A 22,120-nucleotide genomic window follows, 5' to 3' on the forward strand; every position below is an offset into this window, starting at 1 on the left:
GGATCCTAACCCTAACCCTAAGGGTTAGGGTTAGGATCCCAAGGGCTAGGGTTAGGGTTAGTATTCCTAGGGTTACTAGGGATCCTAACCCTAACCCTAACCGTTACCCTAGGGATCCTAACCCTAACCCTAAGGGTTAGGATCCTAACACTAACCCTAAGGGTTAGGATTAGGGTTAGGATCCCTAGGGTTAGGGTTAGGGTTAGGATCCCTAGGGTTACTAGAGATCCTATCCTTAGGGTTAGGGTTAGGGTTAGGGTTTGGATCCCTATGGTTAGGGTTAGGATTTTCTTGTTTTTTTTTGTGTTTCCTTGTGTTTTTCTATAAAAACGCATGCGTTTTTAACGCAAACAAACGCATGTGCTTAAAAACGCATGCGTTTACATAGACAGCAATGCATTTTTTTGCCGCGAAAAAACGCAAGTGTGAAACCAGCCTTAGGCTACGTTCACATTTGCGTTGTGCGCCGCAGCGTCGGCGCCGCAGCGCACAACGCAAACAAAAACGCAGCAAAACGCATGCACAACGCTGCGTTTTGCGCCGCATGCGTCGTTTTTTTCATTGAATTTGGACGCAGCAAAAATGCAACTTGCTGCGTCCTCTGCGCCCCGACGCGGGCGCCGCAGCGACGCATGCGGCGCAAAACGCAAGTGCGCCGCATGTCCATGCGCCCCCATGTTAAATATAGGGGCGCATGACGCATGCGGCGCCGCTGCGGCGCCCGACGCTGCGGCGGGGACCGCAAATGTGAACGTAGCCTTACAGCAGTGGTACCAGGGCCGGACTGAGACCAAAATTCAGACCTAGCATTTGAAGGTACACCGGCCCACTTGTCGCATGGTGTTTGTGTAATATCTTTGTGCACCTGCATGTTACAAGAAGTGAGGTGAGTGTAACACGACTATAAAACATATAGTCACACATGGTCCAGTATTACAGCTCAGGCATATTTATTGCTCTAAGGCCGGCATCACACAAAAGTATAACACAGCTGAGTGCTATCCAATGTTTTGTAGCACTTCAGTGTTATTCTCTGAGGCAGTTCAGATATGCAATTTTTTCCTTAGGCCGGAGTCACACTTGCGAGTGCAATGCCAGAAACTCTCGCATCAATACCCGGCACTGCCGCGTGCACTCGGTACCGGAGCATTCAGCTGCATAGAAATACATGCAGCGCACACACCACTCCAGTCCCGAGTGCCGGCTGTAGTGCTGGATATTGATGCGAGAGACTCGCATGAGTTTCTCGCATTGCACTCGTAAGTGTGACCTCGGTCTTATGCTGATTGGACATGAGAGAAGAATAGCAACATGTGATTGGCAGCGAGACTCAGCTCACACACACCCGTACAAGTTTATGGGTGTGTGTGAACAACGGACTGCACTCGGATGTCATCCTAGTTCAGTCCGATATACTTCCAGACAGCCAATGGAAGAGATGGAGAAATTACTTTCCCCGACGCCTCCGCTGCTGTGCTGCGATCCTTTCCTGCGAGAGGATGGGAGCACAATACACTGACACACAGCAGAGCTGGAGTCCAATGTCATTAGGATATCGCATCTGATGCTCTCACATAGGATGTTATATGCTCTTGTAATTCCAGCCTTAGTTGCAGTACTAAGAAAAGTTGCTGCTTTACATACAGAGTTGGGTCTCGTAAATAATGAAGAGGATGCTGCATTTTCAATTGTGCTGCATCCTCTTTATATAGCTGATGGGTAGAGAGGCAAAGAGGCAGATACTCACTGAACTAATATTGATAACTTATATCTATTAAAATACACATGTACTGCAGTGCATTAGAGCTGTCAGTGTGTCAATGTAAGGGCTCCTTCTCACTTGCGAGATAAACGTCCGTGTCTCGCATGTGAAAACCAAGCTCTGGCGCCGGCACTTGGGAGTGGAGAGTGCGGCTCCATGTATTGCTATGCAGCCGCACTCTCCGCTCCGGAGTGCCGGCGCCAGAGCTTGGTTTTCACATGTGAGACACGGACGTTTATCTCGCAAGTGGAAAGGAACCCTTAGGCTACTTTCACACTAGCGTCGGGAACAACCCGTCGCTGCGCGTCGGGCCGACGTTCCCGACGCTAGTGTGTTCTCCGCCGCACAACGGGGGCAGCGGATGCATATTTCCCACGCATCCGCTGCCCCATTGTGATGTGCGGGGAAGTGCGGGGAGGTGGGGGCGGAGTTCCGACTGCGCATGCGCGGTCGGAAAAAGCGGACCGTCGGGAGCAAAAAACGTTACATGTAACGTTTTTTTCTCCCGACGGTCCGCTACCATACGCCCAAGCGTCGCAAAACGGAATCACCGTTTGGCAATGCGTCGCAAATGCGTCGCAAATGCGTCGCTAATGTTACTCTATGGCGAAAAAACGTATCCAGCAAAAACTTTTGCTGGATGCGGCGTTTCGCAAAAACGACGCATTTGCGACGTATTGCAGTTAATGCTAGTGTGAAAGTAGCCTTAGGCTACATTCCCACGTGGAGCTTTTGATGAGTCTTTGACATTGTTTGCAGTATTTCTGCACCTATTAGTTAAATTATGTTGTTGTTATTTATTGCGTTTGTGTGCGTTATTAACATGTGTTTTTATTGTGTACTTGACGCTTCGTTTTTTGCCTTGTTGGTGTGTCATGCTTTAAAGAAAGCCGCTTTGTTTTTGATACTTCTTGGAATTTGGCTCTGATAAAGCATTACTGACTTACTTAGGTGCAGATTACATTCATTTTTGTTGCATTTTTAATGCATTTCCACAGTGGAAACACAAGTGCATTTTTTACCTGTGAATTTTCTGCGTCTAATTCAAGTCTATTGGAAATATCTGCATAGAAAACTGAGCACATTCGCAAGAAAAATGTATATGTTGGCGATTTGAAGTACACCAAAGGTCAGTTTACACTGTATAAAAAAAGCACACTGGGCAGGAGATTTTTATAAATCCCCTCCACATTCCTAGAACTGTAAGACGCTGCCTTTTTGACGCAACAAAAATATGTAGCATCAAAAACTAACCAAAATCTCATCTTGGACGCACAGCTTAAAGGGACTCTGTCACCTGAATTTGGAGGGAACAATTTTCAGCCATAGGGGCGGGGTTTTCGGCTGTTTGTTTCACCCTTTCCTTACCCGCTGGCTGCATGCTGGCTGCAATATTGGATTATTGGATTAAAGTTCATTCTCTGTCCTCCGTAGTACATGCCTGCGCAAGGCAAGATTGCCTGCATGCAGCCAGCGGGTAAGGAAAGGGTGAATCAAACACCCAAAAACCCTGCCCCTATGGCTGAAAATTGTTCCCTCCAAATTCAGGTGACAGAGTCCCTTTAAGGCTGCAGTCATATTAGTGTATCACATCGGATGCGATATGCTTGTGAGCAGGTTGCGGGATGCAGTAGCTGATAGGAGGCAGAGCAAGGGTTAAACTTAAATTTACTATAACAGGGGTATACTCCATTCTGGGAGGAAAGGAGGTAGAGACAGGGAGTATTAACACTTTCACTATCCGGACAGAGGGGACGAGGGCAAAGGGCATAAACAATGTTCAATAATGGTAAAACTTATCAGTTAGTGGCATGGGAGCTGAGTGGACGCAGCTATTTTTTCTAAGGCTACTTTCACACTAGCGTTAACTGCAATACGTCGCAAATGCGTTGTTTTGTCGAAAATACGCATCCAGCAAAAGTTCTTGCTGGATACGTTTTTTCGTCATAGACTAACATTAGCGACGCATTTGCGACGCATTGCCAAACGTTGCGTCCGTTTTGCGACGCTTGGGCGTGTGGTAGCGGACCGTCGGGAGAAAAAAACGTTACATGTAACGTTGTTTGCTCCCGACGGTCCGCTTTTTCCGACCGCGCATGCGCGGCCGGAACTCCGCCCCCACCTCCCCGCACTTCCCCGCACCTCACAATGGGGCAGCGGATGCGTGGGAAAAATGCATCCGCTGCCCCATTGAGACCACGCTAGCGTCGGGATCGTCGGCCCGACGCACAGCGACGGGTTGTTCCCGACGCTAGTGTGAAAGTAGCCTTAAGAGGCAAGTATCAGTCTAATTAACAGATTCTTTCTTCCTAGGTACAACTACGATGCTTGCTTTCTGTGCTTCTACTCTGTGCACTTATATTAAGGCTATCAGCTGCTTGTAAAGCCTTTCTGACCCTGCCACCATGCTAGACAGAAGGAAATGGGCGATCTGATGTCCTGATTAGAGATGAGTGAACCCGAAAAATAATGTTCGGCATCCGTACCAAACACACGCTGTGCGGGCATGGACACCGAACATGGACTTCACCTGGAAGTTCATGTTACTGTTCGGGTTTGGCCGTTCAAACACCGGGTATTTGTCTTGCTGTCATGTGCATGACAGCGCAGCAAACATTGCTTCTGATCAGCGGTGAAATCATCCCTGCTGGTCAGACAGCCACGGATCAGATCCCATGCTGTCAAATGACAGCATGAGCCTGCAGCTGTGATCAGAGGTAAAACGTCTACCTCCTGTCACTGGCGTCAGTTGATGGGACTAATGCCTACAGCCTACGCTTGTTGCCGCTAATAATAGCGAGAGCAGGAGTGGTTCATTGAAGTATTCATCAGCCAATGCCTGTGCTCTAAATAAATCATTTAAAAAAATGGTGTGGGTTCCCCTATATTTTAGATAACCAGCCAGGTAAAACTCACAGCTAGGAGTGTCAACCCTCAGCTGTCAGTGTTAGCAAGGTTGGTTATCAAGAATAGAGAGGTCCCCATGCAGTTTTTTTTAATTATATAAATGTATTATTTTTTCTGGCTAAAGCTGATAACTAGGGGCTGGTATTCTCAGGCTGGTAAGAGGCCATGGATATTGGCCCCCAGCCTAAAAATAGCAGCCCACAGCCGGCCAGAAAAGGCAAATCTATTAGATGGGCCAATTCTAGCGCTTTGTCTGGCTCTTCACACTTGCCCTGTAGCTGTGGCAAGTGGGGTTCATATTTGTGGGGTTGATGTCACCTTTGCATTGCCCAGCGACAACAAGTCAATGGGTTAGTAATGGAGAGACGTCAATAAGACACCTATCCATTACTTATCCTATAGTTATATAGTAAATAAACACACAGCTAGAATTTAATTGAAAGAATGGCACAGACTCCTTTAATGATTCCAAATTAAACCATACTCGCATCATTGCTTCATTCCACTGAAGCCCTCATCTCCTGTAATAAAACAAAAATAAAAAACAACCATTTCCATCACCATGTTCTGCCCAGTGCCGTAATCCATGTCTGGGGGATAAACCGTTTTCAATCTGGACCATGCCAAGATGTGACCGGCCAGGCTGAGAACCACCGATGAATGAGCTACTGCGAGTGCAGCATCAGTGAACAGTGGTAATGTAATCGAGGTTACCGCAGGTCGCAGAGCCTTCATTCCCAGCTAGGCCCCTGAACTGCAGGGACCTCAGTGAGATCACGATCGCACTGTGAGAAAAAGTCTCACAGTGCAGCGGTGAGTTCGCCACAGTTCACCAGGAGAAATTTCTCACAGTGAACAGCAGAGAACTCTCCGAGCTCAGCGGTGCACCATGAGAATTTTTCACTGTGCTAGTGGGGATCTTACCTAGATCCCTACAGGTCAGGCACTCAGCTAGAAACGCAGCCTCAGTGACCATCAGGAACCTCGATAACGTCATTGTTAGTCGCTGATGCTGTGCTCTCTGCAGCTCATTCTCCCAGTGGCACCATTCAGGTTGAAAATTGTTTATCCCCAGACATGGATTACAGTGTGGGACAGAACGATGGACAGGTGAGGGATATGGTTGTTTTTTATTTTTGTTTTATTACAGGAGATGATGGCTTCAAAGGAATGGGCAATGACGTGAGCATGGTTTAAAGGGAAACAGTCACCAGGTTAGGCCGATATGAGATGCAGCTACCACCTTTCAGGGTGGTGCGTACAGTCTGCTCTGCATCTTGCTCCTGCGCAGGTGTATTTATATGACCTGTTGAGGGCAAAGCAAAGTCCTGCACAGAGCACAGGTGCTGGGCCTCTCTGACCTTTCCTGACACCTGTGCACTGCAGTATTTTGCTCTGCCCCAACTGTGCTGGAGCGTGATGACAAGCAGACTGTGTGGATGATGCAGGGATGCGTTGTCCACATGAAGCAAGCAGGAGGACAGCATCACAAGAAGATGGGAGGCACCAGACCAAGAGGAACGTCAACCCTTGGACCGGACCGCCCCGCAGGTGAATATAATACAAATTATTTTTCTTCTCTTACAGGTCTGATTGGGGGCAGATATACAGCATTATAAAATGCTGTATATCAGCCCTGAAAGGCAGTGGCCAGAACTCATATCGGCTGCCACCTGCTCTTGCTGTTATTAGCAGCAGCAGGCATAGGCTGATGGGAGCAGTAGTCGCAACCAATGACACCAGTGACCGGAGGAAAACTTTTTACCTCTGATCATAGCTGTGGGCTTAAGCTATCATTTGATAGCATGGGAACCACGGCTGTCTGACTGTCAGTAATGATTTTACCGTCGATCAGAAGCAGTGTTTACCGCGTTGTCATTCACATGACAGTGTGGCAAACACTGGATGTTTTGAGTCTCAAAGTCTGGGTTCAGGTCCGAGTACTGTTCTGGTACTCGAACCCAAACTTCTTTTTTAACTGTTCGGCCGAACACGCCGGACCCAAATATCCAATGGGTCTGCCCAGGAGCTGCAGTAAGGCCGGCATCACACTGGCATATTGCATACGATGCGACAGCATCGGATGCGATATTCTAATGACACTCGGCTCCTGCTCGCAGCAGAGCAGGAGCCGAGTGTCATGCGTCTGTGCTCCGATTGACAGGGAGGATCGGAGCACAGCTGCGGAGGAGGCGCAGAAATGAATTTCTCCATCTCCTCCATTGCTGGGGTCCGCTTATAACGCACATCACTCGGATGATATCCAAGTGATGTGCGTTGTCTCACTCGTACCCATAGGCTTATATGGGTGCGAGTGAGCCGAGAGTTTTCCTTGGTCCGATACAATTGCAGCATGCTGCGATTGTCTAAGACCAAGGAAAACTGCGGACAAAAAGTCGGCTGGTGGGAGCTGCCCCATAGCTTAACATTGGTCCAAGTGCAATGCGATTTTTTTATCGCATTGCACTCGGCCGTTTAAAACGCCAGTGTGACGCCGGCCTAAGTGTCATTTTTGCAGCAAATTGCTTTGGTTGTATTATTTTTTCTCACTGTTCTATGATTGGTTGTTCAAGCTGCTGGTTTTCATTAGAGATTTAACAGCTTTTGTATCTTTCAATTTAAAAATTTCAATAATTTCTTGTATCTTGTGCAGAATAAATGTTCTGCCCTCGCTACATGTTACCCTGAGGTGTGAGCGTAGTTTGACAAGCAGCTAAACCTATCTAAAGTAATCCAATAAGTAGGATTGTGGAGTTGGTAAGCCAAACCTCTGACCCTGACTCCTCAATTTCCCTGACTCCCGACTCAAACTCCACAGCAGTGCCTCATTACTGAGCATGTGCATAAAGTGCTGCACAGATTCATCTCAACTAAAAGTCTAGATCCTTAGATCAGGAACAGAACAGACATTTATAGGACATTTTATAACTGTCCCAAATTTTTATGAAAAAAATGTACAGCACATCCTGCAGTGAACTACTGCACCCAATATTTTTTATATTTTAGGAGACCGTGTTGGTTCATTTCATAGCGACTCAGACTTCACCAAAATAGACGCCGACTCCACGACTTCGCAGCCCTGACAAAGACTGTATCTTGAAGTTTGTGCAGTTTATTGAACATTAGTAAATGCATTCTGTGAAACTAGGAGCAATGAAATAACAAGGTATCAGTACGTGTATACAGGTAAAGCTGGAGTCACACTTACCATATAAAAAATTCGGTCCGATTTGGATGGCTGAGAATTGCACAAATGTTCCCTTAACAGTGATCCGTATGTAATCCTTTTGCAGCGCGAGGATACGATTTCCTCGCAGCTAGTAACAGTGTGACATCCGTATGGCATCCATATGCAATGCATTTTAACATGTCAGTGACACACATACAGTATATATATATATATATATATATATATATATATATATATATATCTTTATATTTCATAGAGAGATAGATAGCAGAATAGCCGATAATTCATTTGCCGGCTTCTGTAAAATCACTGCAGAAGCCGACAGGATAGGAGACATGGTTTACATACAGTAAATCCATGCAGAATAGTTAGATATATAGAAGTCAGTGACCAATTTAAATATAAATAAAAATTATCTGAATGACTCTCACTGGGTGTAAAATCCTGGTGTTCAGCAGACGTAACTCTGCCCACCCGAACAAAGCTCCACCCACTCATCAATTTAATTGGTGAGTATAAAGCGGGCGGAGTTTCTTCTGTAGGTGGGTTGGGTTTAGGACGCATTACTGTCTGTACAAATATGTGTTCCTTTCCTGTGAACACATATTTAAATCCTTAATGTCCAATGATGGGCAGAGTCTGCCATTGTACACTACCCCCGTTTGCTGACTGCACATTTTCAGGTACATAACAGCTGATCTTAACAGCTGACTTATGCCCCTAACATCTGCGGGTAGAATTGCGATCCACCCATGGCTGTTAACATGTTAAATGCCTCTGTTAAACTCTGACAGCGGCATTTAACATGCACCTCCTCCCATTGGAGCCCGTGTCACATGACCGCGGGTTGCCGATGGGTCAGCATGACAACCAGTTGTCTTCTGGAGACCTCTAAGATTGTCACTGCCGGATTGCTATGAGCACCACCTGGTGGTCGGTGCTCATAGCAAGTAATTCTGCTACATACAGGTGATCTGATCCTCACCTGTATGTAGCAGGCCAGATCGAGTTATGGCAGCTTCTTGTCTCCCATGGAGACTATTGAAGCATTCCAAAAGTAAAAAAAAAGTTTTAAAAAATGTAAAAAAGAGGTAAGTTTCGGACTGGACCAAGGGAACGCAGTGGACGTAGTGTATATGGACTTTTCAAAAGCTTTTGATACGGTGCCACACAAAAGGTTGATACGTAAAATGGGAATAATGGGGATAGGGGAAAATATGTGTAAGTGGGTTAAAAGCTGGCTCAGGGATAGGAAACAAAGGGTGGTTATTAATGGAGCACACTCGGACTGGGTCACGGTTAGCAGTGGGATACCACAGGGGTCAGTATTGGGCCCTCTTCTTTTTAACATATTTATTAATGATCTTGTAGGGGGCATGCAGGGCAGAATTTCAATATTTGCAGATGTCACTAAACTCTGCAGGGTAATCAATACAGAGGAGGACAATTTTATATTACAGGATGATTTATGTAAACTAGAAGCTTGGGCTTACAAATGGCAAATGAGGTTGAAGTGATGAGGTAGAAGTAATAAGATGTATAACCATGTGCATAATTCTAAAACTCTGGGCAAAACCGTCAATGAAAAAGACCTGGGTGTATGGGTGGATGACAAACTCACATTTAGTGGCCAGAGTCAGGCAGCTGCTACAAAGGCAAATAAAATAATGGGATGTATTAAAAGAGGCATAGATGCTCATGAGGAGAACATAATTTTACCTCTATACAAGTCACTAGTTCGACCACACTTAGAATACTGTGCACAGTTCTGCTCTCCAGTGTATAAGAAAGACATAGCTGAACTAGAGCGGGTGCAGAGAAGAGCAACCAAGGTTATTAGAGGACTGGGGGGTCTGCAATACCAAGATAGGTTATCACACTTGGGGCTATTTAGTTTGGAAAAACGAAGGCTAAGGAGTGATCTTATTTTAATGTATAAATATATGAGGGGACAATACAAAGACATTTCTGATTATCTTTTTAATCATAGACCTGAGACAGGGACAAGGGGGCATCCTCTACGTCTGGAGGAAAGAAGGTTTAAGCATAATAACAGACGCGGATTCTTTGCTGTAAGAGCAGTGAGACTATGGAACTCTCTGCCGTATGATGTTGTAATGAGTGATTCATTACTAAAATTTAAGAAGGGACTGGATGCCTTTCTTGAAAAGCATAATGTTACAGGGTATATATACTAGATTCCTTGTTAATGGTGTTGATCCAGGGAACAAGTCTGATTGCTGTATGTGGAGTCGGCAAGGAATTTTTTTCCTCAATGTGGAGCTTACCCTTTGCCACATGGGTTTTTTGCTTTCCTCTGGATCAACATGTTAGGGCATGTTAGGTTAGGCTATGGGTTGAACTAGATGGACTTAAGGCTCCGTCACACACAGCGACGCTGCAGCGATACAGACAACGATGCTGATCGCTGCAGCGTCGCTGTTTAGTCGCTGTGTGGTCGCTGGGGAGCTGTCACACAGACAGCTCTCCAGCGACCAACGATGCCGAGGTCCCGGGTAACCAGGGTAAACATCGGGTTACTAAGCGCAGGGCCGCGCTTAGTAACCTGATGTTTACCCTGGTTACCAGCGTAAAAGTAAAAAAAAAAAAACAGTGCATGCTTACCTTCCGCTGTCTGTCCCCCGGCGTTCTGCTTCTCTGCACTGTGTAAGCACAGCGGCCGGAAAGCACAGCGGTGACGTCACCGCTGTGCTGTGTTTTCCGGCTGGCCGGCGCTCACAGTGCAGAGAATCACAGCGCCGGGGGACAGACAGCGGAAGGTAAGCATGCACTGTTTGGTTTTTTTTACTTTTACGCTGGTAACCAGGGTAAACATCGGGTTACTAAGCGCGGCCCTGCGCTTAGTAACCCGATGTTTACCCTGGTTACCAGTGAAGACATCGCTGAATCCGTGTCACACACACCGATTCAGCGATGTCAGCGGGACCTCAACGACCAAAAAACGGTCCAGGCAATTCCGACACGACCAGCGATCTCACAGCAGGGGCCGGGTCGCTGGTACGTGTCACACATAGCGAGATCGCTACTGAGGTCACTGTTGCGTCACAAAACTTGTGACTCAGCAGCGATCTCGCTAGCAATCTCGCTATGTGAGACGGGGCCTTTAAAGTCTTCCTTCAACCTTAATAACTATGTTACTATGAAATGGGTAAAGATGGCACCAAAATTTGTCCCACAATTTCTGCTGAATGTAGACAAACCCCATATATGATTGTATAGTACTGCTTAGCCACAAAATAAGACTTGGGAGGGAACTCTATTTGCAAATAGCCCTTCGCTCAGCCCCAGTCTCACCGTATGGCTAAGCAGTATTGTTATACAGGAGGCATACTGGAGTGTAGAATTTTCTGTAATAGTTTGCGCACTACATATACAGTGCTCCTAAGTGCTAGAAGAGCAGAATCCCCCCTCAAGTGACCCTATTTTGGAAATTTGACCCCTTTGGGAATTAATATACAGGTGTAGTGATGATTTTGACTCCATGGGAGTCTTCCAGAAACAAGCAGCAGTGGATGTTGCTGAGTAGAAATTGGAAACTGCCATTGTAATGACCAGTAAGTTACAGTGACCAGCACGCTATTGTGCCCATACATTGTAACCAGCTCATGCACCTGTAAATTAAGCAGGCTCTCATCGCTACAGAAATTCCAAACATGTGGACACTAACTGTGAGAGCACAGAACTTGCTAAATTTCTTTTGGGGGCTGAGGGTCATTTTGCTTTTCCAGAGCCTTTGTGCTACCAGTAACGTGGACGCTCTCTATATCTCCATTGACAGATGACAGACCTGAGTAGGGACTTGGTTTTTTGTGGATTTATTTCAAGCTTTTATTGGGAACATTTTACATAACATTTGGGATCACATTTATCTGGCACTCTATGCTGAGCACTTGCATCAGGGTTTCCCTTTAAATATCTGAGTGAAATTGACAAATGAAACACTCGAGGTATCCATTCACTAGAATGAGGCAGCAGAGTTTAACTGGACTCCATTTGGCCTCTGTTCAGCGGTTTCCCTTTTTTCAGAGGTACACAAAACTGTGGCCAACAGCACTTTTATGCACGCCTAAAAAGACGGATACTTTAGGATCACAGGTCTTATGGCGTCCACAGTGCCTCCATCTGCCTCATTATAGGGATTTTTCCATAAGGGGTTCCATCTGCATCAGGTATTTCAGAGATTTTCATAAAAACCCTGATGCAAGCCCTCAGCATAGAGTGCAGGATAAATGTGAGCCGAGTCTTACTGCGGTCTTTGGGAGGCAGAATGAAATAATCAACAGTAGGTAAAAAATTGGTTTTATTTTTTTTTTCCGCCATTCCTCTTGTGGTATAAGTGAATAGGCGACTTCGGGTTGGTGCAATTACATCAGTACCAAATTTGTATATTTTTATGTTTGGCTGTAAAAGACGCTTTTTATTGTAAAAGCAAGTTTTTGCATCACCATATTTAGATAGCTATAATTTTCCTATACTTCGTCTGATAGAGTCATGTGAGGGCTTGTTTTTTAATGGACAAGATGACATTTTCATTGTTTCCATTTTTGGACAAATTACATTTTTTGATCACTTTCTATTCCGATTTAATGCCATTCCACGTATGGTAAAATTAAAAAGGCAGCTTTATTCTTTGGGTCAGTTTAATGACAACAATACACCATTTATATATTCTTTATGTTTTGGACCTTTTACACAATAAAAACTATTTTAAATAAACAAATATTTTTGCATCGCTTTATTCTGAGAGCTATAACATTTTTATTTTTCAGCTGATGGAGCTGTATGGCAGCTTGTTTTTTGCAGGACAAGATGACATTTTCATTTATACCATTTCTATTCACATTCGTCTTTTTATCGCATTTTATTCCACTTTTTGTTTGGCACTGGATGATAAAGCATAATTTTTTGCCACATTTTCTATTTTTTTACGGTGTTCACTAAAGGGGTTAAGTAGTAGGACAGTTTTATAAGTCGGGTCGTACCAGACGCTGTGATGCCAAATATGTGTACTTTTATTGTTCCCTTTATTTCAGAATATTTTATGGGTACAATATACATGTTTTATTTTTTTTTTATATTTTTAGTTTTATTCAATTTTTTTAACTTTTTTACTTAGTCCCGCTGTGGGACTTTTACTTTTTGCAGTTATAAGGTCTATATATTATAAGTTAATGTACTTTTGCATGTAAATGAGCAGTGGGTCTAGCCGTGTATTAATTTAACATTACAACTATAGGATTAGTAATGGATAGGTGTCTTATAGATGCCTCTAAGCCGTGGGCCTCCAGTTATTATCCCACTTGCCACTGCTACAGGGCAAGTGGGAAGAGCCGGGCAAAGTGCCAGAAAAGGCGCATCTAATAGATGCGCCTTTTCTGGGCAGCTGTAGGCTGCTGTTTTTAGGCTGGGGGGGCCTATATCAATGGCCCCTAACCAGCCTGAGAATAGCAGCCCCCCAGCTGCGAGCTTTAGCAAGGCTGGTTGTCTAAAACGAGGGGGACCCCATGCCGTTTTTTTAATTATTTATTTAAATAATTTAACTCCTTCACCCCCGGAGCTTTTTCCGTTTTTTTGTTTTCGGTTTTTGCTCCCCTCATTCCCAGAGCCATAACTTTTTTATTTTTCCGTCAATATGGCCGTGTGAGGGCTTATGTTTTGCAGGACAAGATGTACTTTTGAACGATACCATTGGTTTTACCATGCCGTGTAACAGAAAACGGGAAAAAAATTCCAAGTGTGATGAAATTGCAAAAAAAAGTGCAATCTCACACTTGCTTTTTGTTTGGCTTTTTTGCTAGGTTCACCAAATGCTAAAACTAACCTGCCATTATGATTCTACAGGTCATTACGAGTTCATAGACACCTAACCTGTCTAGGTTATTTTTTATCTAAGTGGTGAAAAAAATTTTCAAAGTTTGGTAAAAAAAAAAAAATTGCGCGATTTTCTGATAACCGTAGTGTCTCCAATTTTCGTGATCTGGGGTCGGGTGAGGGCTTATTTTTTGTGTGCCAAGCTGGCGTTTCTATTGATACCATTTTGGTGCAGATACGTTTTTTTGATCGCCCGTTATTACATTTTAATGCAATGTCGCGGCTACCAAAAAAACGTAATTTTGGCGTTTTGAGTTTTTTTTCGCTACGCCATTTAGTGATCAGGTTAATCCTTTGTTTTTATTGATAGATCGGGCGATTCTGAACTCGGCAATACCAAATATGTGTAGGTTTGATTTTTTTTATTGTTTTATTTTGATTGGGGCGAAAGGGGGGTGATTTGAACTTTTATATATATATATTTTTTTTATATTTTTAAACACTTTCTTTTTTTAATTTTGGCATGCTTCAATAGCCTCCATAGGAGGCTAGAAGCATGCACTACACGATCGCCTCTGCTACATAGAGGTGAAGTACATGCAGCGCCCCAGAGTCCTGGTCGTTGCAGTACTGTGGCTCCGCCACTAAGGGGAGCTATGGTACGTCTGATGGCACTGAAGGAGTTCATCTGACCAGGTATCACAGACACCAATACATTTCACAGCCGGGCCACCAGGGGGAGCTAAGGGTTCTATTCACTAGGCCACTCCCCACCATAGTGGGTAAACTGGGGGTCAGGCAGGAAGTTAGACAGAAAGCTGACTGGGTTGGAACCAGGCAACACCTTGTGGCAGAGGGTGTTGCAGGAGAAGATTCGGTAGGGTCTCTGTCAGGGGTGGGATCCTGACAGAGACTGGGCAACTTGAGCGAACGTAACGGGACCGTGCCTGCTCAGTATAGCGGCGGTGCCCAAGAAGGGACTGGAAGCGAGATAGATTGTGCTGAGTGAGAAACGAGATCAAAGCAACAAGGAGGATACCAGTAGGGGTCGTGCTGTAAGACCGAGGCAACATCCTACTGAGGCGCACAACCGGCGGCCGGAACGCCGAGGGAGTATTACAATATTCAGCTTCAAGCAATACTCTAAACAGCGGCAGGACAGTCAGTCTAAGGCGGGCTGTCTCACCTAAATCACCTATGCAGTCTTGGGGGGCAACTTGTGGAGAGGGGCGACTCTAGGGTCCCGGAAGAGCTCCGAGCCTACTCGTCAAACGGGTGCCGTTCCAACCGTAACATCAGGGAGGGACGGAAGATTAGCAGGACATCATCTAATCGAGTTGTGAGGGAACTTAAGAAACGGACACAACAGTTGTGGGGACTTTCCGTAAGCACAGCAGGGAAGGACCGCAACACATAGCGCTAGAAGGAAGGCACAGATTTCCACCTGTTAAGAGAACTCTGGAGGTGCCATTGGACCGGCCGGACTTGCGCAGCCTGGTTATCCGGATTCCGGACTGAGGACCCAGAGATCTTCAGTAAAGAGGTAAAGAGACTGCACCCTGGTGTCCTCGTTATTTACTGCACCGCACTACTACAGCCTCACCACCACCTTTATCCACCATATCTATTACTGTACGCCCCTCAGCAGGGTCACGGACCGGGCCTAGCCACCGTGACAACCCCAGAGCAGAGACTCACAGGCCCGGTACCGGGTACCCCTCGGCCCTGCGGCAGTGGGGGCGCTACATACAGATCACCTCTATGTAGCAGAAATGGTGGTGTACTTTGAACTCCGACCACAGGGTGGCGCTCAAAGCAATCGGCCATCAACAACCAAAGAGGTCTCAAGGAGACCTCTGGTTGTTATGGCAATGCACCGCTGACCCCCGTTCATGTGACGGGGGTCAGCGGTGCGAGTACTTCCGGCCGCACAGCCGGGAGCGCTAGTTAAATGCCGCTGTCAGCGCATGACGGCGGCATTTAACTAGTTAATGAGCACGGGCGGATCGCGATTCCGCTCGAGCTCATTGCGCGCACATGTCAGCTGTACAAAACAGCTGACATGTCGCGGCTTTGAGGTGGGTTCACCACCGGAGCCCACCTCAAAGCGGGGGATCTGCCAGCTGACGTACTATTCCGTCAGCTGGCAGAAAGGGGTTAATAAAACAGCATGGGGACCCCTCTATTCTTGATAACCAACCTTGCAGAAGCTGACAGCTGAGGGTTGCAGCCCCCAGCTGTGAATTTTGTCTGGTTGGTTCAATAAAATAGGGGGGTTTCATTCATTTGTTTCCAAACAATCGCAGCTGGCGGCTGTGGAATACCCCGATCATTCACACCTACTGTCACTGTTATTAGCAGCAACAGGTGTGGGATGATGGGGGGTAACAGTCCCAAAAGCCCCCACCTGCTGTCATTCAGACTTTAATAAAACACTCATCAATCTCCTCTGCTCGCCGGCAGAGCAGGGGAGAATGATGAGAGCCGGCTTCAGCACCTGCCGCTGGGGAACAGCGCTTACAGTAGCTCTTCTTCTCCGGCAGCCGTCCGTGTCACACAGAGGACATCAATGTGTGCTCTCCATGTGCACGAGTGCGGGACATTTTGCCATCCATGCTGACTGCAAAAAACGGACACGTCCGCATGTTTTGCCCACAGACACACAGTCCGTGGAAACACACTGACATGTGCACAGACCCATTCATCTGAATGGGTCTACGTGTGTACGTGTCTCCGGTAAGTGTGAAACCTATCACCACACGTACAGGAGACATGGACATGTGAAAGGGGCCTAATACAGTATGAAACCTCCACAGTGCATTCGTACATAGTAATTCCCACATGCACAAGATGACCACACAATGACCCCCCAAAGTATGATGCCCCAACAGTGCACGTAATACAGTATGATGTACTCACAGCCCTCCACTCAGTATGATCAGCCAACAGTATGATGCCCCCACTCAGAAAGATGGACACTAAGCCTCAAAGGATATGATGTCCCCCAGCCACTGTACTGAGTGATAAAATAAAAAATAAAAGATATTCGCCTAGCTCCATTCAGTAGGCACGATCTATAGATGTCATCATTCATGATGTGCTGAGACTCAGACATACAGTCTTATTGGTGAAATCGGGAGCCATCTACTGTTAATATTGTGATGCGGATTGGGAGGGGGGGGGGGGGTGCCAGGCCAAAACATGGGCTATTGTAGTCATGTGGTCTGCCTCTATAAGTGGTACAACTAAGCCTCTTCTCCTCCTTCCGCTTTCTGAACTCATTCAGTAAAAGCTAAAAATTATCTTGTTCAAATCAACACTTCATGTCTTCCAATATGGCTCACTACTGCTGTCACAGAATAAAAAAAATAACTTATGTCTGTGGGATTATTATTTATGGGACATATCATTGCAGCTAGTTTACATCCAGTTACTAGGACAACTGAAAATTAGAGATATAGTCTGCACAGGGCAACACTACTAAAAATATAGTGTGCAAATCTAATGATGGACAGAAAGTATTATTCCTCATGTGTACATACAGTACTGCTTATTCTTATGTTATCAGAAACTACTGGTACACAGTAAATAAAGCATGGTCCAATGGCTGTCTTTAGATCTTCAACAAGATTTCATTATATTATTGTTTCTTTCAATTCCTAGATTGTGAATAAAGGCATTCCCATGTATGCACGGATGATTCATCCAGTTAATGGCGCTAAGTATTCTATACCCTATGGCAAACCTGACCAGGTATTACTTTATTTTCTAATTAGTTTTTTTTGTTTACATTCATCAATTGTAATCAAAATTATATTATGCCTATGGAATCTATTATGGATTGTGTATTAAACAACAAGCACATGCAGATTTTTGATAAACAAATGTATTCTACACAAGCTTATTGAATGCTGCAAAAATGCACTATCCCCCTTCCAGATGAATTATATTACATAATCGCAATAGTGATTAGTTTTTGATATATAAAGAAATTTAAATGGGTTTTCCAGGAATGGACCTCAAATGTTTTCTGTAGGGTAAAATAAAACAAACTCAGATAATACTTACCCTTGGGTTTATGCACTAGCTCTCTGCCACATCTCTGGTTGCAGTATTGTAGCTGTAGCGGTGATGTCACGTCTACAGCTCACATAACCAATGCAGCCTGCAGACAATGTATGTGGCACAAGCTACTGAGCTCAGTAATTTGATGCAGCAGTGATGTGTGGTGTCAATGTGCCATCACTGCTGAAGACAGAACACTAAGGCTATGTGGGCACGTTGCGGATTTACTTGTGTAAAATTCTGCACGGTTTCTGTCGCAACAAATCCGCAACGTGTGCACATAGCCTAAGGCCGAAGCAGCGGCTGAGAGCCGGCGCTAGACTCAAATAGGTGAGTACTATCTTGTTATTTTGCATTAAAAATAAATGCTAGAGGTCCACGTTTTTAAAAGTGGAAAATGCCTTTAACCGCTTCACAACATATGATATAGATTGTAACACCACTACTGGTGTCCTCACATGGCTCCCCTTCCCCCTCTATGCAGAGCCTCTGACATACTCACCTCCCTGGCCGTGCCATGCACGCTTGTGCACTGCCTTTTTATTAAAGAGCCAGCGTTCACACCTGCAAGATGGCTCCCAGCCAATAGATAGGAGGAATCTTGTTTTAACCCCTTTAGACAAAGCTTGTTTTCACCTTAATAACCAGGCCAATTTTTACAATTCTGACTGCTGTTACTTGATGGAATAATTAGCCGATGCCATGTCGCGTTTAAAAAGCCCTTGATGTGCCTAAACAGTGGAAACCCACAGCAAATGACACCATTTTGGAAACTAGACCCCTTATGGAACTTATGTAGATGTGATTTGGACACCTTAAACCCACCTTAAACCCACAGGTGATTCACAGAGATTTGTAAGGTAGAGCTGTGAAATAGAAAAATCACATTTTTCCCAAATAAATCTTTATTAGCTCCATATTTTGCATTTTCATAAGGGTAACAGGAGAAATTGCTGCATACAATTTCTTGTGCAATTTCTCCTGAGTACGCCGATACCCCATATGTGAGGGACAACCACTGTTTGGGCGCATGGTAGGGCTTGGAAGGGAAGGAGCGACATTTGACTTTTTGAATGCAAAACTTCATGGAATAATTAGCGGACGCCATGTCGCGTTTGGAGAGCCCCTGATATGCCTAAACAGTGGAAACCCCCAACAAGTGACACCATTTTGGAAACTAGACCCCTTTGGGACCTTATCTAGATGTGTATTGAGCACCCTGAACCCCCAGGTGCTTCACAGAAGTTTATAATGTTAAGTCATGAAAATAAAAAAAATTGTCTGAATTTCCTTTGTCGGGTGAGGAGCCATTTTACTTTTCCAGAGCCTTTGTGCTACCAGTGACGTGGAAGCCCCCTATATTTTCATTAAAAGATGACAGATCTGAGTGGGGACTTGCTTTTTTTGTGGATTGAGTGTAAGCTTTTATTGGTAACATCTATAATATAACGCTGGGAGCGTCACTCTGTCCGAAGCCTCTATAGACTGCGCAAGCGCACGCGCCGGCGCAGTCTAGGCCCCACAGAGCGACGCTCCCAGGAGATCGCGGTATGCGTAAACACTGAACGCTCACCGCGATCTCCAACGGAGAAGCAGGGACCGCCAGGAGGGTAAGTATGATATATTTACCTGTCCCGTTCCTCCGTTGCGCGCTGCCCCTCCGTCCTCCGGTCCACATCCTCTGCCTGTGACGTTCACAGTTCAGAGGGCGCGATGACGCGCTTAATGCGCGCCGCCCTCTGACTGAACAGTCACAGGCAGAGGACCCGGAAGACAGACCGGCGCGCAGCGCTGGATCAGGGCCAGGTAACTATAGCAAGTGCCGGGGGCCTGAGCTAGCGGCGACTCCGGCACCTGACCCCCACAGCGCGCCGGTGTCCCCGCCTGCTCAGGCCCCCAGCACCGCCGCGCACAGCCTGAGCCACCGCACCCAGCACAGCCTGAGCCACCGCAGCCAGCACGGCCTGAGCCACCGCAGCCAGCACGGCCTGAGCCACCGCAGCCAGCACGGCCTGAGCCACCGCACCCAGCACGGCCTGAGCCACCGCACCCAGCACGGCCTGAGCCACCGCACCCAGCACGGCCTGAGCCACCGCACCCAGCACGGCCTGAGCCACCGCAGCCAGCACCGCCTGAGCCACCGCAGCCAGCACCGCCTGAGCCACCGCAGCCAGCACCGCCTGAGCCACCGCACCCAGCACGGCCTGAGCCACCGCACCCAGCACGGCCTGAGCCACCGCACCCAGCACGGCCTGAGCCACCGCACCCAGCACGGCCTGAGCCACCGCACCCAGCACGGCCTGAGCCACCGCACCCAGCACGGCCTGAGCCACCGCACCCAGCACGGCCTGAGCCACCGCACCCAGCACGGCCTGAGCCACCGCACCCAGCACGGCCTGAGCCACCGCACCCAGCACGGCCTGAGCCACCGCACCCAGCACGGCCGCCCACAGCCACGCACAGCCGCCGCACCCAGCACAGCCTGAGCCACCGCACCCAGCACAGCCACACACAGCCGCCGCACCCAGCACAGCCACGCACAGCCGCCGCACCCAGCACAGCCATGCACAGCCGCCGCACCCAGCACAGCCACGCACAGCCGCCTGCACTCAGCACCGCCACGCACAGCTGCCCGCGCTCAGCTCCACCACGCAAAGCCACCCACGCACAGCACAGCCACATACAGCCGCCCGCACTCAGCACAGCCGCCTGCACTTAGCACAGCCGCCCGCACTGATGGGGGCGCAGGATGGAGCAGCACATGATAGGGTGGAGCAGCACATGACAGGATGGGGGCGCAGGATGGAGCAGCACAGCCACCGCACCCAGCACAGCCGCCCGCACCCAGCACAGCCTGAGCCACCGCACCCAGCACAGCCACGCACAGCTGCCGCACCCAGCACAGCCACCGCACCCAGCACAGCCACGCCCACCCAGCACGGCCACGCACAGCCGCCTGCACTCAGCACAGCCACGCACAGCCGCCTGCACTCAGCATAGCCACGCACAGCCGCCTGCACTCAGCACCGCCACGCACAGCCGCCCGCACTCAGCACCGCCACGCACAGCCGCCCGCACTCAGCACCGCCACGCACAGCCGCCCGCACTCAGCACCGCCACGCACAGCCGCCTGCACTCAGCACCGCCACGCACAGCCGCCCGCACTCAGCACCGCCACGCACAGCCGCCCACGCACAGCATAGCCACGCACAGCCGCCGCACCCAGCATAGCCACGCACAGCCGCCGCACCCAGCATAGCCACGCACAGCCGCCGCACCCAGCACCGCCACAAACAGCCGCCGCACCCAGCACAGCCACGCACAGCCGCCCACACCCAGCACAGCCACGCACAGCCGGCCACACCCAGCACAGCCGCCCGCACCCAGCACAGCCTGAGCCGCCGCACCCAGCACAGCCGCCGCACCCAGCACAGCCGCCGCACCCAGCACAGCCGCCGCACCCAGCACAGCCACCGCACCCAGCACAGCCACGCCCACCCAGCACAGCCACGCACAGCCGCCCGCACCCAGCACAGCCGCCCGCACTCAGCACCGCCACGCACAGCCGCCCGCACTCAGCACCGCCACGCACAGCCGCCCATGCACAGCACAGCCACATACAGCCGCCGCACCCAGCATAGCCACGCACAGCCGCCCGCACCCAGCACCGCCACGCACAGCCGCCGCACCCAGCACAGCCACGCACAGCCGCCCGCACCCAGCACAGCTGCCCGCACCCAGCACAGCCGCCTGCACTCAGCACAGCCACGCACAGCCGCCCACAGCCACGCACAGCCGCCTGCACTCAGCACCGCCACTCACAGCTGCCCGCACTCAGCACCGCCACGCACAGCCGCCCACGCATAGCACAGCCACATACAGCCGCCCGCACTTAGCACAGCCGCCCGCACTGATGGGGTGCAGGATGGAGCAGCACATGATAGGGTGGAGCAGCACATGACAGGATGGGGGCGCAGGATGGAGCAGCACAGCCACCGCACCCAGCACAGCCACCGCACCCAGCACAGCCACCGCACCCAGCACAGCCACCGCACCCAGCACAGCCACCGCACCCAGCACAGCCACCGCACCCAGCACAGCCACCGCACCCAGCACAGCCACGCACAGCCGCCCGCACCCAGCACAGCCACGCACAGCCGCCCGCACTCAGTACCGCCACGCACAGCCGCCCGCACCCAGCACAGCCACGCCCAGCCGCCCGCACCCAGCACAGCCACGCCCAGCCGCCCACGCACAGCACAGCCACATACAGCCGCCCGCACTCAGCACAGCTGCCCGCACTCAGCACAGCCGCCCGCACTGATGGGGGCGCAGGATGGGAGCACATGACAGGATGGGGATGC

General features: G+C 48.6%; 1 protein-coding gene across 1 annotated transcript in view; it reads left to right on the forward strand.

Moving 5' to 3' along the window:
* KMO (kynurenine 3-monooxygenase) overlaps window positions 1-22,120 on the forward strand; it is a 705,013-nt gene that overhangs the window by 225,435 nt on the left and 457,458 nt on the right. The window contains exon 4 of the mRNA XM_077292788.1: window positions 17,355-17,444. Within this exon, the coding sequence (XP_077148903.1) occupies window positions 17,355-17,444 (90 nt within the window). The remainder of the gene's footprint in view (window positions 1-17,354; window positions 17,445-22,120) is intronic.

This window comes from Ranitomeya variabilis, chromosome 2 (genome assembly GCF_051348905.1).
Source record: "Ranitomeya variabilis isolate aRanVar5 chromosome 2, aRanVar5.hap1, whole genome shotgun sequence".
NCBI classification, from domain to species: Eukaryota; Metazoa; Chordata; class Amphibia; order Anura; family Dendrobatidae; genus Ranitomeya; species Ranitomeya variabilis.